Source organism: Chaetura pelagica, unplaced genomic scaffold (assembly GCF_000747805.2).
Source record: "Chaetura pelagica isolate M959 unplaced genomic scaffold, ChaPel_1.0 scaffold76, whole genome shotgun sequence".
In the NCBI taxonomy this organism is placed as follows: domain Eukaryota; kingdom Metazoa; phylum Chordata; class Aves; order Apodiformes; family Apodidae; genus Chaetura; species Chaetura pelagica.
The window spans coordinates 4,479,825-4,494,728 of NW_009970723.1; the positions used below are offsets into that span (position 1 = coordinate 4,479,825).

General features: G+C 35.1%; 1 protein-coding gene across 1 annotated transcript in view; it reads right to left on the bottom strand.

Moving 5' to 3' along the window:
• Positions 1 to 14,904, bottom strand: part of CNGB3 (cyclic nucleotide gated channel beta 3) — a 60,085-nt gene that overhangs the window by 22,104 nt on the left and 23,077 nt on the right. The window contains exons 4-9 of the mRNA XM_010006495.1: positions 8,837 to 8,987; positions 7,252 to 7,381; positions 6,631 to 6,839; positions 4,729 to 4,779; positions 3,329 to 3,415; positions 1,981 to 2,045 (exon numbers count right to left, since the gene is read on the bottom strand). Of these exons, the coding sequence (XP_010004797.1) occupies positions 1,981 to 2,045; positions 3,329 to 3,415; positions 4,729 to 4,779; positions 6,631 to 6,839; positions 7,252 to 7,381; positions 8,837 to 8,987 (693 nt within the window). The remainder of the gene's footprint in view (positions 1 to 1,980; positions 2,046 to 3,328; positions 3,416 to 4,728; positions 4,780 to 6,630; positions 6,840 to 7,251; positions 7,382 to 8,836; positions 8,988 to 14,904) is intronic.

The following is a 14,904-nucleotide window of genomic DNA, read 5'->3' on the forward strand; positions in this document are numbered from 1 at the left end:
TCAGCAGGACTTAAAATTGCATTTTAGTTCTGAAGAGTGCTTTATTTCACATGTTTCAGGTTTCTGGCTTCTTAAGAACATGTGGTAGAAAAAGGATTTGCTTTGTAATATTTACATACTGCAAGTGATTTAATATTGGAAAATGTAATTGGGCCCCTGGCCACAAAGCAAAGACACAAGCAGCAATGCACAGTTGTGGCACTGAACCAATACCATGCTACAGAACTGTCTAACAAGGCAGAATAAGGTTTGCAGAGTAGCTGGCTCTGTCCCTCCAGCTACTTCTTACATTTTACAAGATCAGTGAGATCTATTTGTGTGTGTCTTAGCCTTTCTAAATGAGCATCTTCCCTATTTTTTGACATGGAAATCACCATCGTATCCTTCAAAGTCAGGGTAATTTGAAGGTACACACATCTCATTCTCAAATTGCCCTTTAAATAACCATTTCCTATTCCATACATTTATATAGTGTGAAACTCTGTTCCTGGTAAAACTGTCTAACTGGGTAAAAATGGGTTTGCTCATTTGCTCCCATTTCCTTGAGAACCACATGCACACAACATTAGTTACATATGGGCTAATTACTTTGTTCAAAACAATCTATATTAAAAATCTGTATCTCCCAGTATTTGCTGTAAATATTAGAGGAGATATACAAAAGTTGTTGAATTATGACTTCAAAGCAAAACAAGTAACATGGAAATTAATTAATTAAAAAAGTTCTCAGCATTAGAAAAAGTTAAAAATAGAGCAAGAGAGATAAAAACTCATTCTTTTAAATGAGATTAGAAAGTGGAGAATGTAGGGAGGCAATGATTCAGAAACTGAAAAACAATTTATTAATCTTGTGGAAATTCAGACAATCTTCTGTTGTACCAATAGAAAATTTAAAAAAAGAAAGAAAACCCAAAACACAAAGGACTCTTAAGAAAATGAAAGGAGAGGGCAATATAAGAATAAGCTTTATGGAGGTCAGCATCTCAAAAATACTTTAGCAGAAGTTTCAAACTTCTAAGTTTTGTTTTAGTTTGCAGGTACATTAAAGTATGAAACAGGTGATGTTTCAATCTCCTTTTTGAATTAACTAGTTTAAATCTTATAAAATATCTCATTTTCAGTGTACAAATAGCAAGTCTACCATATAAGTGCAATAATCTCTGAAATGGAATAAGATGGAAAATAACAAATTCTTATATCTGCTGCAAGAACACACAGAACTAATACATGCCCCAGAACCAGGACAGGGAAAAATATATCTGTCCGTGTAGGAATTGCACAGAATAAACTAGGGCTGATGACAGTGACAGTAGATTAAAGTAATGGTGACACAGTAAATCACTGGGTCTTAGCAGCATCCCTGACTGCTGAGGAGCCTGTGAAACTTGCCATAACCATGTCCATGGACTGCTTGAGTGGGTTCCAATATTATTTTAACAGTTAATGCAGAAGTTGAGAACATAGTGAAGTGGACAACTATTTGACATCTGTGCTGAACTGATTCCCATTGCAAGTTTAGTCAACACAGTGATGGATCAAGTTTCTGTATATGCCAGGTTCATGGTGAGAGCTTATTTGAAGAAAAATATTGACACAGGCTCAAGCTCATGAATTTTATTAAATACAAATAAACAGCTACTGAGGGTTTGGCACTACTATTAGCAACCTAAGAAACCATTCTTTAGTTCTTTCACTGAAGAAACTTCTGATACTTCTGATCAGTTACATTTTGACAGGAGCTTCAGTGTGGTGGAACATTTTGCCTAAACCAGGTCTGACAAACTGAGCTAAATTTCATATGTGAGTAAAGTTTTATATTTATTATTTTAATTGTTACAATAAAGACAGATATTTTAACAAAATCTTAAATTGAACAGATATTTCATATTATATTCAGTGCTTCACTGACAAGTCATGAAATCAAATGTAATGGGTTCTGTGCCAAGCTTTTTATGGCACAGAAGTTTAATAAACACATACCTGTAGATGTATGCTTTGTCCATGATAGCTTCCAAACGATCATTAAACTCAAAGAATGTGTTATGCTGAATGGGAAAATAAACAAACAAATCCAATCACTGCTTCCCACCACACATCTTTTTCTAATAGTACAGACATTAGTTCACATACACATTTTGAAAATAATGGATTTTTCAGTAATCTGACTTTCTTTAAACTTTTAAGGTAAACTGCAAACCAAGAATGAAAATCGAGCTGAATATTGTTTTAAGTGCTGAGTCTCCCATTCATCAGAAAATAGAAATAACCTTGCTCTTTAGGTCAGACAGCTGCAGATGAATGACTGAAACACCTTAAAGCATATGTATTTGCTTGGGCAACTTTATCAGAGATAATTACATGCATAAAAATCCCTTTTTACTGTTTCTGAAATTCCAGTAATTGTCACTAAGTGATCATATATATCAGCAATTAATTACATACTAGATGATACCATGTAGTAACAATTCCTATTGTACTGGATTCCTCCTGTTTATTATTTATAGTTTACCTTTAGTGATAGCCCTTAAAATTCACATGGAGCTTTTCCTTTGTTCTTGTACAGTACCTGACAGTTTATCTAATATGAGGCACTGTTTAACTTTTCAGTCTTTGCATTTTTTGGTTCTGATTTATTGATTTATGAAGTGATGTTGAAAAATTAAGGGCACCTTCATCTTATTCTCAGAATTCTTGTTCTCCCTCCAACTGGAAATGAAAGCCAGTTCTTTGTCAATATGTTGCTTGTGTGAAGGGGGATGTATTTAGCCACAGAGTGGCCTGCTAGGTACCAGGAAATGTAGGGAGAGGGCTGTTAACTAATTCTTTCTCAGTCCCTTCATTGCACAACTACAGATGTCTTTGGATTTGATAACAAAAGTGGGGTTACGCTTGTTAAATATGCTGTGCAAAGTTTATGTCATCCTTAAAATTCCTTCCTTTGTTTTTAAACACCTAACATTACCAACTGAAAGGGAATATGTATACTAGTACTAATTAATGATTTGTTTTTTAAAAAAATAATATTTGAAAACTAAGCAGGTAATTTAAGATTAGTCTAATTTAAATTATGGAAACAAACCAGCCTTAATCACAAAGCACTTTTGAAAGTAGGTAAAAATAAAGTCAGAAGAAAAATAAGAGAATAGCACTTCATTTGGCTAGACTATATCTTACAACTTTGGTTGTTTTATTTACTGATGTTGTGGCTTATCCTGAAGATATTTTCCAGTTTCTGAATTTCATATTCCTAAATGCTATAAACAAATTTCCATTGGGCTGTAAAAACATTTATGTGTGGCTAGCCATCCATCACTAACACAGAACTTACCTTTAGAATCCTATTTGCTCTAAATGCTGGATTAAATCCAAAGAAGATGGCTAAAACTTCAAATGGCAATATTGATATCAGATCGAGCTGTTAAAGAGCAGAGAGGTCAATTTAAACTTCACAATAATCATAATGCTTTTAGTTGCTTTCAAAACCTTCCTTAGATTGAATTATAGTTGAGTATAGTATTTGAAAAGTCAGCATGCTAAGTCTATAACTTCCCAAGTACTGGCAGGCAAAAATTATCTCTTTGAAAACAACTACAGCTTTGCTCTGCTTTTAAATCCCTCATGACTGTGATTTTAATCTGTTTCATGGGAATTAATAACAGTATCTCAGATATTTGATTCCTAATACTTTCTGCTTATTTCATAGTTTTGACAAGACTAAAATGGTAGGCATCTGGCTGGTGAGTGGAAGTGAGGATAGCACTCCACAAGCTATTCTGAGAAGTCCCATGGCTTTTAAAACCAGGCTGCCTAAAGCAAACTGGGAGACCACAATGAATTAGACTCCTCGCTCACAACCTGCAGAAGCCATGTGTTCCAAATGAAAGATTCCTCATAGGATAAGTTTGGTTATTGGGTTTTTCTTTTAATAGATATTGTCTCTTGTTATATGTGGATGTTTGGTTTTCCCATGTCACAAAGATTTTCAACATCTCCCTGCAGTCCATCAATTGTATAATTACTCTTCTTATCTGTCCATTTTTTCCAAGAATTCCATGCTAGACTGCAGCACTGACCTTTTATTCCATGTGAGTAACATACAGTTAATACCTGAAATAACTGTGAAAAAGGGACAAACAGCCTGTTATAGCCTCTCTCCCTCTTTCAGAGACAGTCTAAGAAGAAGACAAATTTAGTCAGAATGCTTTTATATTAGTAACTGTTAACTAGTATTTAATCACATGACAAATTGCCGGATTATATCTGTATCTTGCTTGTGGTGAGAATACTCAACTCCCATTAGTTTCTGCAGAAATCAAGAGCACTAAATATACTGCAAGTGTGAACTTAAAATAAAGTTATCATCTAACTTTAAGACTTTTCCCTTTGTTTAATGCATCTCTGGCAATTTGTTCTGTTGTCTTTCAGTGTGTGTGGGGATGGCCTCATCCAAATTCATGAAAACAAATTTTTATTAATTATATGGTATCAATATATTATTATTCAGAATTAATACTTATAATTGGATTTATGATTATTCTATTTTAAGATTAAACACTGTACTTGAAGATGGCAATCATCTTCAGCTGGTGAGCATTGGCATCGTACCAAGCCAACACTTTCTGATGATGTTCTTAAACCAAAGGTGATTTTCAGAGAATGAAAAAAAAATCTGTGAAATCCTACAGCTAGAATTTACATATTTACATCAGTAACACAAGGTCTGCTTACCCGAAACTTCACAGTGCTGTGGTAGAATTTCTTCATTTCCACTTTGTCTGTCTACAGTGATAACAAAAGGAGAAAGGGTCATAGTCAAGAACAGAATGTCTGTTAGTAGCCTCTGCTGCTCAACAATAACTATTGTCTTCTGATAGTATGGATGATGTCAGTTATATTATTGATAGTCTAAAGGTATGAATGGAGAAATATATATAGAAGGAAGCAGTACTTCTGTTTTACATTAGACCAGATATTAGACGTGCTTGAAAAAATCAGGTTTGGGGTTTGTCTTATTTCTTCCAAGTCTGGCTTTTTATCAAGCAAACTGTTACATGTTTCTGCCACAAATCTTCCTTCTCAAGACACATGTACCAGTTGGTTCTTGATCCAAAACCCTTCAATTTCAGGGCGTAAAACTTCATTTGACTTTGGTGGTTCCAAGAAAAATGCAAAGAACATTTCTGATAGTGCTGTAGAAAATTAGCTCTTTGAAAGCTATCATTAATATGATAGCATTATTAGCATTATAATAATCAACATTGCATTCATTAGTAATGATTAGCTATTTAGTTTTAAATGACTTTCCATAGAAACTGATGCTTAATACCTTAATAAGAAAGGGTAATCACAAGTATCTAAATAAATGTATCCATTATTATACTTTCTGTATTTATACCAGAGACGCTTTAAAAATAGCTTGAAAATCTCAAGGATATTTCCATGACAACTTCTCACTATTCTCAGTTCAAGCATTAAACTAAATGAAGGAGATCAGGCAGCAGATGATCTCTTCACACACTTAAATCTATGAGTTGTACAAACAGCTTCAAGGGAAATAGAAGGAAAGCTTCCTGTGTCAGAATTTTAACTGTTCATAAAACTTGAATTTTGTTGGATTGAGGCAAGATTGCCTGTTACTGAATGTCTTGGCATGGAAAAATGCATGACACTGCACTGCACTTAATATCTATCCAAACTGTATTTTCACAGTTTTAGCTGAGATTCCTCTGTAATGGTATCAGTAGTATCTTGTATGCACACTGTGTAAAAAATTATGTAAAAATACTGAACTAAGGCTAGTTTCAAATTACATTTGAGGCTATATAATTTCTAATTTTCTGTCTCTTGGGCATAGCAGTGTCACACTGAAGTTAATCCATTTTTTTTTGCCTTAAGTTTTCTTCTACAAAAAAAATAAAACATCAGAAATAGGAAAGATTTTAAACAAAATTTAATGTTGTAGGTGACCTTTTGATATGCTAAAGGTAAGCTATTTCCTTTATTCAGATACCTGTTTTGAGTTTTATTTTGCATTTTTCTATAAAAATATAACATAAAAAAATTAGTAAGAATCAAAATTGAACATACATGTTTTCCCTAAAATAAAAGATCTCCAATTATTTTCAAAGCATCCTGAAATTACAAGGACTTGTTCAGATTTTGGCAAAAAACCCCACAGTTCCATGATCTGTAACAAAACATGCACATCCTGCAGAATATCCAACTTCAACTATGACTTCTGCACAGGGTGAATAAAGGGCTGAAATTTTCACACAAAAATACAAACACATGTACATATGTATGGGTACATAGTCATAGAGTTACTGATTCCAGTAAACCTGCACCAGTTTACTCTTGGTTAGAATGAACTTCATGCTTGTTCAAACTGCTCTCATGTTGTATTTTCAAATCTGCTTTTTCTTTTTTTAAGAATGTAAACAATGGATCTATTTTTTTCTTCTGAAATGGGATAATGGGAGGTCAGGGAAGAAGAACATCATTTTCCTTTGATAAATAAAAAACGTTACATATATTTTACATGACAGAAAAATGTGTCAGATTAGAGAGTATTTCTAGAATGTACTTTAACACAAAGCTACCACCTGTGGAATCCCCACTTTCAATACTTACTATGATATCTCCACCTCGTAAAAATTGTACTCGGGGCTGGAAAACCAGTAAGTCACACAGGTAGCAGATATCACAAAGCATGTCTATGGCAAACCAATATATTAGATTACTTGGGGTTTGATATGGAAACACAAAACGAAGGGGAATAAGCCAGCAATTCCAATTATAGGCGATTGTCACAATCAGGAGCCATGCTACATAACGGCGATCTGAAAGAAAAACAAGCATTAATTTTAGAGGCATGAACTTAAAATCTTTCATTCTTTTAGACATATTTATTCTACTGCAGTCTCTGGTAATGTTTCCTTGCCCAGGGCAACCAACCATTCTCCCTTCTTCAACAACAAGAGGCTGCTAAAGTGATATAGATTGGAACAAAGAGTCATACAAAGAATTTGCAAAAGGGAAAAAAGAAGAGTTTATGAGACCATGTGGAATTTAATGCTTCTGAAGACACTTGATACATTTAGAATTTGGCCCTAATGAATGGGACAAATTCTAGACAAAGAATTTGAAGACTTGTCTTGGAATGTGGATCTTATGGCGGTTCACAGGTACTATGTAATCCTAGGCCACTTCAGTATGCTTTCACCCCATTCTGTTCCTTAGCTTTTCATTTACCTGTGTATGAGTCTATGCTTTCTGGCAGCTTCAGATACTCAAAGTATTTTTTCAGTGGACGTGTCTTGAATTTACAGCACAGCATATCACAGTAATGATCCTCCTCTGGCTTTGCTTCTGCTTCATCTTTCTTTTCTTCTTTTTTTTCTTCTTTTGGTGGAGGTGGTGGCTTCTTTGCTGGTGCTAGTCACATAGAATGCCATAAAGGGTGACATTTTAATAACAGCTCAATTTCTACATTCTATTCTAACATGTACAAGAGCCTCATCATGTTCATAACTCTTCTAAAAACAATTGGCAAAGACTAAAACTGCAATTCGTTATAATACTGAATGCATTAGAAAATACATTGGAGAATAAAGTCACCACTGGTATAATCATATACATCTATTGAGGGCCAGGCACTCCATGTTACATATTACTGTTTCCTTGAACAGTGCTCTCAACTAATGTTATAAAAGACTGACAAGAAATAAGTTAATTTATAATTCAGTATAAATTACTGCAACTAGGAGTTTCTCTTTTCATGACTGTTGCAACAACGCAAGAAGTTAGGATGGAGATCAGAAAAGTCTGTGCCATAAGCCGTTCTCTTCCCTCTCCTGAGAACTGGTATGCCAGATACAACAGGTGAAACTAATGAGAGGCACATGGTTTTGTAGGTTTCTAGGTTTACAAAAGTCTTGTGGCACTTCTTTGAGCCCAGTTCTTCCATCACTGGACTGGATAACTTTGTCCACACTTTTGTTCCATAAATTCTGGTGGCTTTACCTCTGAGTAGGATACACAGTCCCAGCAGGAAACTGGTAAACTACATCTATAATGATTTAGGAAATGAATTATTTTAAGTTCTACAAAGACAACAAAAGAGGTAAATGAGCAAAGAATTGATAATGTGTAACAAATTAATTCCTTTATCAGCTGGTATAGTTTATAATACCTTAGGCACCATTTTTTTTCCCAGCATATTAAAAATCAGGTAAGCAATAAACAGCTTCTAAAAAATGTCAGAATATAAAACCACCATACTCAATTCTTTGTGAAAAGGGGAAAAAAAATCAAACTAAAATACTGTATTTGTTTTATCTTCCATATTTTTCAAAAATAAATGCTTAATTAATTTCAGATGAGTTTGGTCTATTCAAAGCATGTTCTTAGAGTCCTCAGTGTCTCTGCTGTCATGGTTTGTTTTTTTTTTTTTTTTACTTTTACACAGCAGATCTAATCTTAGAGTGACTGATGTCTACTCATAAGATACATATGTTTCTTTGTACATTTCAGATTCTTCCCCATGAATAAACATCTCTGGGAGCTATTTTTAAATACATAAAATGCTTGTCAGGGATGATTCTAGATATTTCCCAAGATTCTTTCCTCAAATTCTTCAGTGCTGGGGTTCAAAGGGAGCTTGTACCAAAGGACCTAGCTTACTCATAAGGATAAATTGACTTCAGAGGGCTCAAACTGATCCATTTCAGTGAGTAAACATGTTATACTTGAAAATTTTATCACAATATTTTCTGTTTCCAAAAAATACTTTTTGTCTTTAAACTCAACAAATGCATAGCTGGAGTCACTTACAAGCTGTAGGACTTCCTTCAGGGGAGGACAACACTGGGTCTTTCAGCTTTTCCTTATAGACTGCTGCCCTTTCACGCATTTTTCTGACGATCTGTTGAAGTTGGGCATTAACATACTCATTCGTTTGGACACCTGAAGGTGTTGGCTTCTGTGTGCTATGTAAAACAAAAGGGAAAAAGCTTAATGTACTGGAAAGCAATGAAGGATACTTTTGAGCAAGACTAGATTTTTATTGACCATGGTGCTTATTCACATAATTCAATTCACTGTAAGTGGACACCTAAGTTCACTGTTCTTGCTTCCTGCTTATATCAACTGATTTTGCTGGCTACGTGTAGCAATCTACGTATTTCCAGCAGAGGAGTCAGGGTTTCCTGTACTCTGCAGAGCCCACTACAACAATGTCATTCTTCTGCTTTTCACCAAGTTCTACTGTGGCTTTGTAAGGCCTACAGCTTATCCTGTGTGTTCACTAAGATACAAGGCACGCATTTCCAATCTGTGGGCTCATTATTGTATGATAATATCCTACTGATGACAGGACATAACTGACTTGAAGACTGATGTGCAGGTGGGGGAGGAAAGACTATGCTTACTTTATGCTTCCTAATATTTCTTTCATCTGGTATTTGTTATGGGTACCAGCCAAGGTAAAAAAATAAATAAATAAGATGAGGTAAAAAAGGCATCTGTTTTACCAAGTGGAAAAAACCCCCATGATTGTGTTCTTGCTAAAGTTTCTTCTGTTTAGATTAAGAGGCTATTCAGGTCATAGAAACACTGAGCTGATATTCTGGTACTCATAGCATTTCTTCAAAACTGAGGACAGAGGATTTTCAAACACTGCAAGCTCATATTTCTGCACTGAAACTAATGCTTTTAATATGATCTAGGCATGCTGTGAAGTCAATTAGGAAATCTAGAGAAGAGTGATTCTTGGTCAACTATTTTGGGCTTATTCATACCCGGAATTTCATCCTCATTACTTGCTACTGTCTGACTATGCAAACTGGAGCTGTTTTGGAGTGCCACCCAGCTGACAGGTGAGCCGTGCATGTGGACATCCTCTATGTGGGGATCAGGACATGGGATTACTTCTCCATCCTAAACTCAGCACTTCTCAGCTGGTGTCACATGCCAGTATCAGAGCTGATTGGAAATGGCTGTGACCGGCGCAGGGCAGGTCAAGGACTCCTCCCACACAGGTCCCAAATGCCTGTATGGAAACCCTGGCAGCTATGCCCAGTACAGGTTGTACAGCAGAGAACTGTTCTTTCTTTCTTAACAAAAGCACTGAGAGAAGAGGCAGACCAAGACCGAAGCATACCTGAAATCTACAGATTTTTGAGAAGACTTTCCTAAAGGTGAATAGAAGGAAAGTAGTTTGACAGCACCTTGGGTAGGGAAGAAATGGAAAACACTGCAAAGTAAACATCATGCCTCCTCAAGATCTAAACCTACTTTGAAGTTTCTAACAGAAGGAGCTGTAACTAAAAAAGGAGAGTGTCAGAGTGAGATGCATGTAGCTTTTTGAGAAGCAGTTTTCTGGAGACACAACACATATGACAGTGCCCAAGGAAGCATAATTTAAGGATGTGAAAATCCTTCAGCAGCACAACCAGTGGATAAAATAGAGATAAGCTATTAAAAGCAGAAGAAGCAGAAGTCTGGAAGTATATTCTTATCACTCCTCTAATTTAAGTCTTCTGTAGTGTGTATTTCTTAAAATTCCCCAGACAGGACATTAACCAAACAGTTCTGACATACTTTGTAATCTCATCACAGTTCCTTTTGTGTTATATATTCCTTTTGCTCAGGCAGTCTGCAGTGTACTGAAATCCTTTCTTGTTTTCAGCTAACATCGCACAACTAGTTCTTCAGCTTCTGTGCAAAGAATTTCAAATAATTCTTACTCTGTTTTGTTGCTGTGTTTGCTCAGGGCAATAGCTATCTTATAGTAAAATACACTTATCACAAGAGTCATGCCAAAGGCTCATTCTATTCTCTTTCTATGGATAAACTGTAAATTGCATGGGATTTTCTTGTTATTTCACAGCCTTTCCAATAAAAGTTAAAGTCTCTTCTATCATACATTTGGTGCTTTATCATTGCAATACAGCCCAAAGAAACTATGTTGTTATTTGGTACTGATTAGAAGCTATGTGAATGTGTTCAGTTATTTGCCCAACAGTTGATGAGAAATTGATTTTCCTTGCCCTACTTCTCGTTTGGTTTTCATTATCTCCTTCTCTATTTTTTTCTAGTAACAAAATGCTTACTTTAAATTTTCTCTGATTAATACCATTGGAAGAGGCTGCATGTTGAACCCTGCTAATTGAAGATGTTTATTGGACAAGAGATTGTGTGGAGGTACACTTTAAATTGCCTTGGGTAACAAGCTCTGGCTCAGCACCTCCTGACTAGCCTGAGATAATTTCCCTAGCAGATTTGCGGTGCTTTCCTCTTTTTCTCTTTCTTGTTTAGTGATGATTCTTACACTATTTGTGGGCTCTTTCATGTGGTAAAATTTTATTACCTCTATTAACATGTTCTATAAATTCATATATGTAAACACACAGCTGACAGCAGAACATGACAGCCAGTGAGAACAAGAGTACTTTTTACGGGTCAGAGACCATGCTAAGGTAATTCTATTTGAAGAGACCACAGTTAATATTTTTAATTTGTCCATCATAGTACATCGTGATGTTTCTGGTTCTGCTTAGCTGCTCCTCAGACTTTCAGATCTTGTGCCTACAAGAAAAATTAGTTTGACTTACGCGTTTATCATGCTCTGTTAAGGAGATAGTGCCTCATTTTGAATTACTAATTATGTTTATTCTTACCTCAGAGTTACATTTACAGACTGTATTGATTTCATGCTGGGCTTGTTGTGGTTTTATTCCCTGTATGAAAGCTCTCACAGGGTGATCAAACTTGTGGATATTGATCAATTGCTGTTTTGTCTCTGTCTGTGTTATATAGCTGAATAGTTTATGCTACACAGGCAGATCTGCACAGTCAGGGGTAAATCTGCTCCCTCGCTTATACTCTGCTTAACTGGGCAGAAAGATCCTTTGCCTTCAGTTTCCTGTGATGAGCTGTGCTGAGTGCTAGGATTTGTCTCTAAGCTGGTATATCATTCTTTAAGCAAAATGATCTCTGACTTTTGTGCAATATGTTACAATAGGCCTAGGTCTATTTTACTTACTGCACCATATAGTTCTTTACAGAGCAGAAATGTTTATTCCCTGCAGAAGCAATGATTTCACATGCTCTAGCAAACGTAAAACTCAGGACAGCTATGCAGTTTGTTATTGCCTCAAACATATTTTGTTTAGAAAGAGGAACATATGTACCAATAGAAAAATAATAATAATGCAGTTTTCTTAAGTTTTTAATGTGTAGTCTTTATCTTAACTTGTAGATTTAAACTTGTTTGTTTAGTCAATATAATTACAGTGCCTTAACTCTACTCATGCCAAGAGAAAAGGTTTAGATACCTGTAATATAGTGGAAGAAAATGGCCTTGAAATAACAGGCCATGCAAATATTGCATTGAGTGTGCTAATGTATATAACATCTGTTAAGTACAGTGGCTTTGAAGAGTTTTCTGCATTAAGAGTTCATACAAAATGGGGGTCAAGAAAGGAAATAGGTTATTTCAGAATAAATCAAGCTTAACCTTTTCTATGTTGCAATCCAGAGTTTAATTCTTTCTTGTTTTTTGGCCATGAATAACAAATACCTGAGTTCAACTCCATCCATCTACGAGGTGCCCCCTGAGAAAATGCATTTCACAAATATATACTGCTGCCCGAAACAAGTTCATACCCCTTTTTGCTGATTTCAATTCTAACCCTTTTTTGCAGCACTTGAGAAACTTTCTCCTGTCTCTTGGAAAGAAAATTCTTGATCTTGCAATAGAACTTTTAATGTTTTTATTGAGCACTCACATTATGATTTATGATCATTTTTAAAAACCACGTCTCAAAAAAGTAGTTTCTTATCTTATGCAGAACCTCTAATTTACATAAGCAGTTTTCAGAAGGATATGACAATGCATAGCTGTACAAATGACCACAAAATGATGGTATAGCTGAGAAAGATTTAAATGAGAAAATTTACTTCTAGGCATCACAAAAGATATTGATTCAAAAATAAATCCTCAAATTGTGCTGACAATTCCTATGTGGGTAATGTTAAAGAAATCAGAACCCTCTATCTGTCCCCTGTTTCAAGTCTAAACCACATATCCTAACTGACTGGAAAACCTAATGTTTCTCTGTAACAGAAAAAAATATTAGTCATCTACTTGGAACTGGGACAGGGGTTATCCAGTAAGTTAGCTCTAGCTATTCTGCTTATACTCCCTTTAGAGTCAATAGAAGGCTTATCTGAGGAGAAGTTCAGAATTACTAAGGTAGGTTTCTGGTCTGAATTTCCTGCAAAAGGAGCCTTTCTTCTTTACCTGCATAGGAAGTTTATGGAGTTTCAGGAATAAGTTTTAGTATTTTCTTTAATGATGTTGGTATAAAATGTATTAGTGTGCTAATGATGTTTGATAGGACATGGAATCAGGAAGATTAAAAAGCAGGACTGATTTCTATATGGAAAAAACTGACTTATTATGTGGCAAATCTAATGCTACATAATACAGAAATGAATTGCGAGAACAGAACAAATTGCAAGAATTTCTTTCGTAAATGGTGGCATCATCAATTGTAGGTGACAAAAGGAATAGATATTCAAGTGTTTCAGTCAACAGCATGGTACCTATGAGCCACACTATAATCTGGCTGTGAAAAATGCTGATGCAAGAGCAATCCTAGAATGCACCTGACATACTGCTGGCGAAGGAAGCATTAATATCAGTGCACAAGCCAGGAGTTATTCTGACCAGCTGTACTCAAAAGGTAAATTAACTTAGGAAACTGTATAAAAATTGTTTAGAAAGATCAAGGCTACTGAGAACTTGGTTTTAAAATGGAGAGCAAAACTGATTGGGAGGCAATAAGATTGTTGCTTATAAATACAAATTTTGCTGGAGAACCAGGTAGGACAAAGGCATATTTGAGCTGAAAACCAGTATTGTAACAAGAATGTTACTACTGTAACAATAATAAATATGAATAGAAGCATCATGAATTAGTGTGGCTTAAGGGTTGGAAGAAAGGTTCTAAGACTGAGTTTCCAGACAGCCTACCAATATGAGTAAGTAGAAGTTGAAAAAAGCATGACAGACCTCAAGATGATATTAGCTAAGATTGTGAAAACTATTGTAGACGCTGATTCCCTAGAACGTAAGAGAACGGATGCAGTATGACAGGAAATCCTTTTCAGCAAACAAACTGTAAACATATAAAAATTTGGAAAGTGAATCAGTCACTTCACTTGTATAGGTACCACTGCATCCACTACTGCCAAAATCTCAACAGCTCAGGTACTAAGAAAGTGACTTTCTAAGATAAATACATTATCTTACAGTCTTGAACAAACTGTTGATGTGCTAGATTCCATGGAATTTCAAAAAGTTTTAAATTAAATTTTAGTTTTCATTAGCAGTCTTGGAGCAAGTATCTTCCTCTGCCCTATCATCTCTTCTTTCAAGATGGAAAGTATTTACAAGAGATCCATCTTCAGTGATCAAGAAGACTGTCTTTATTTGATGCATATCTTGAAATACTGACAGTACTAACCTTTCTTTGCAACAAAAAAAAAGAATAAAATACATTGTTATTTCCATTCTATTTTAGGATTGAGTTATCCTTCACAATGAAATTTGAATTTAAACTGATGTTACTTTTGTCCTACTATCAATTTTCTTAAATATTTTGTTAATTTAAACACAGTGAAATAAGAGTAATTGGATTTTTTTTTTAATTGGTTATTTATGGAAACAAGAACAGACCATAAGTATTAATAAGCTTCCTGTTGACACCATGTAAAGAAAACTTTTCAGTGGATTTCATTACTTTCCCATAGTTCAGTGTCTTTGTAGAGAAACAATGCTCATTTTGGTCCTAAGCAAGCTTTCTTGAAATAAAATGCATCCATCATCCATTTCCCAGA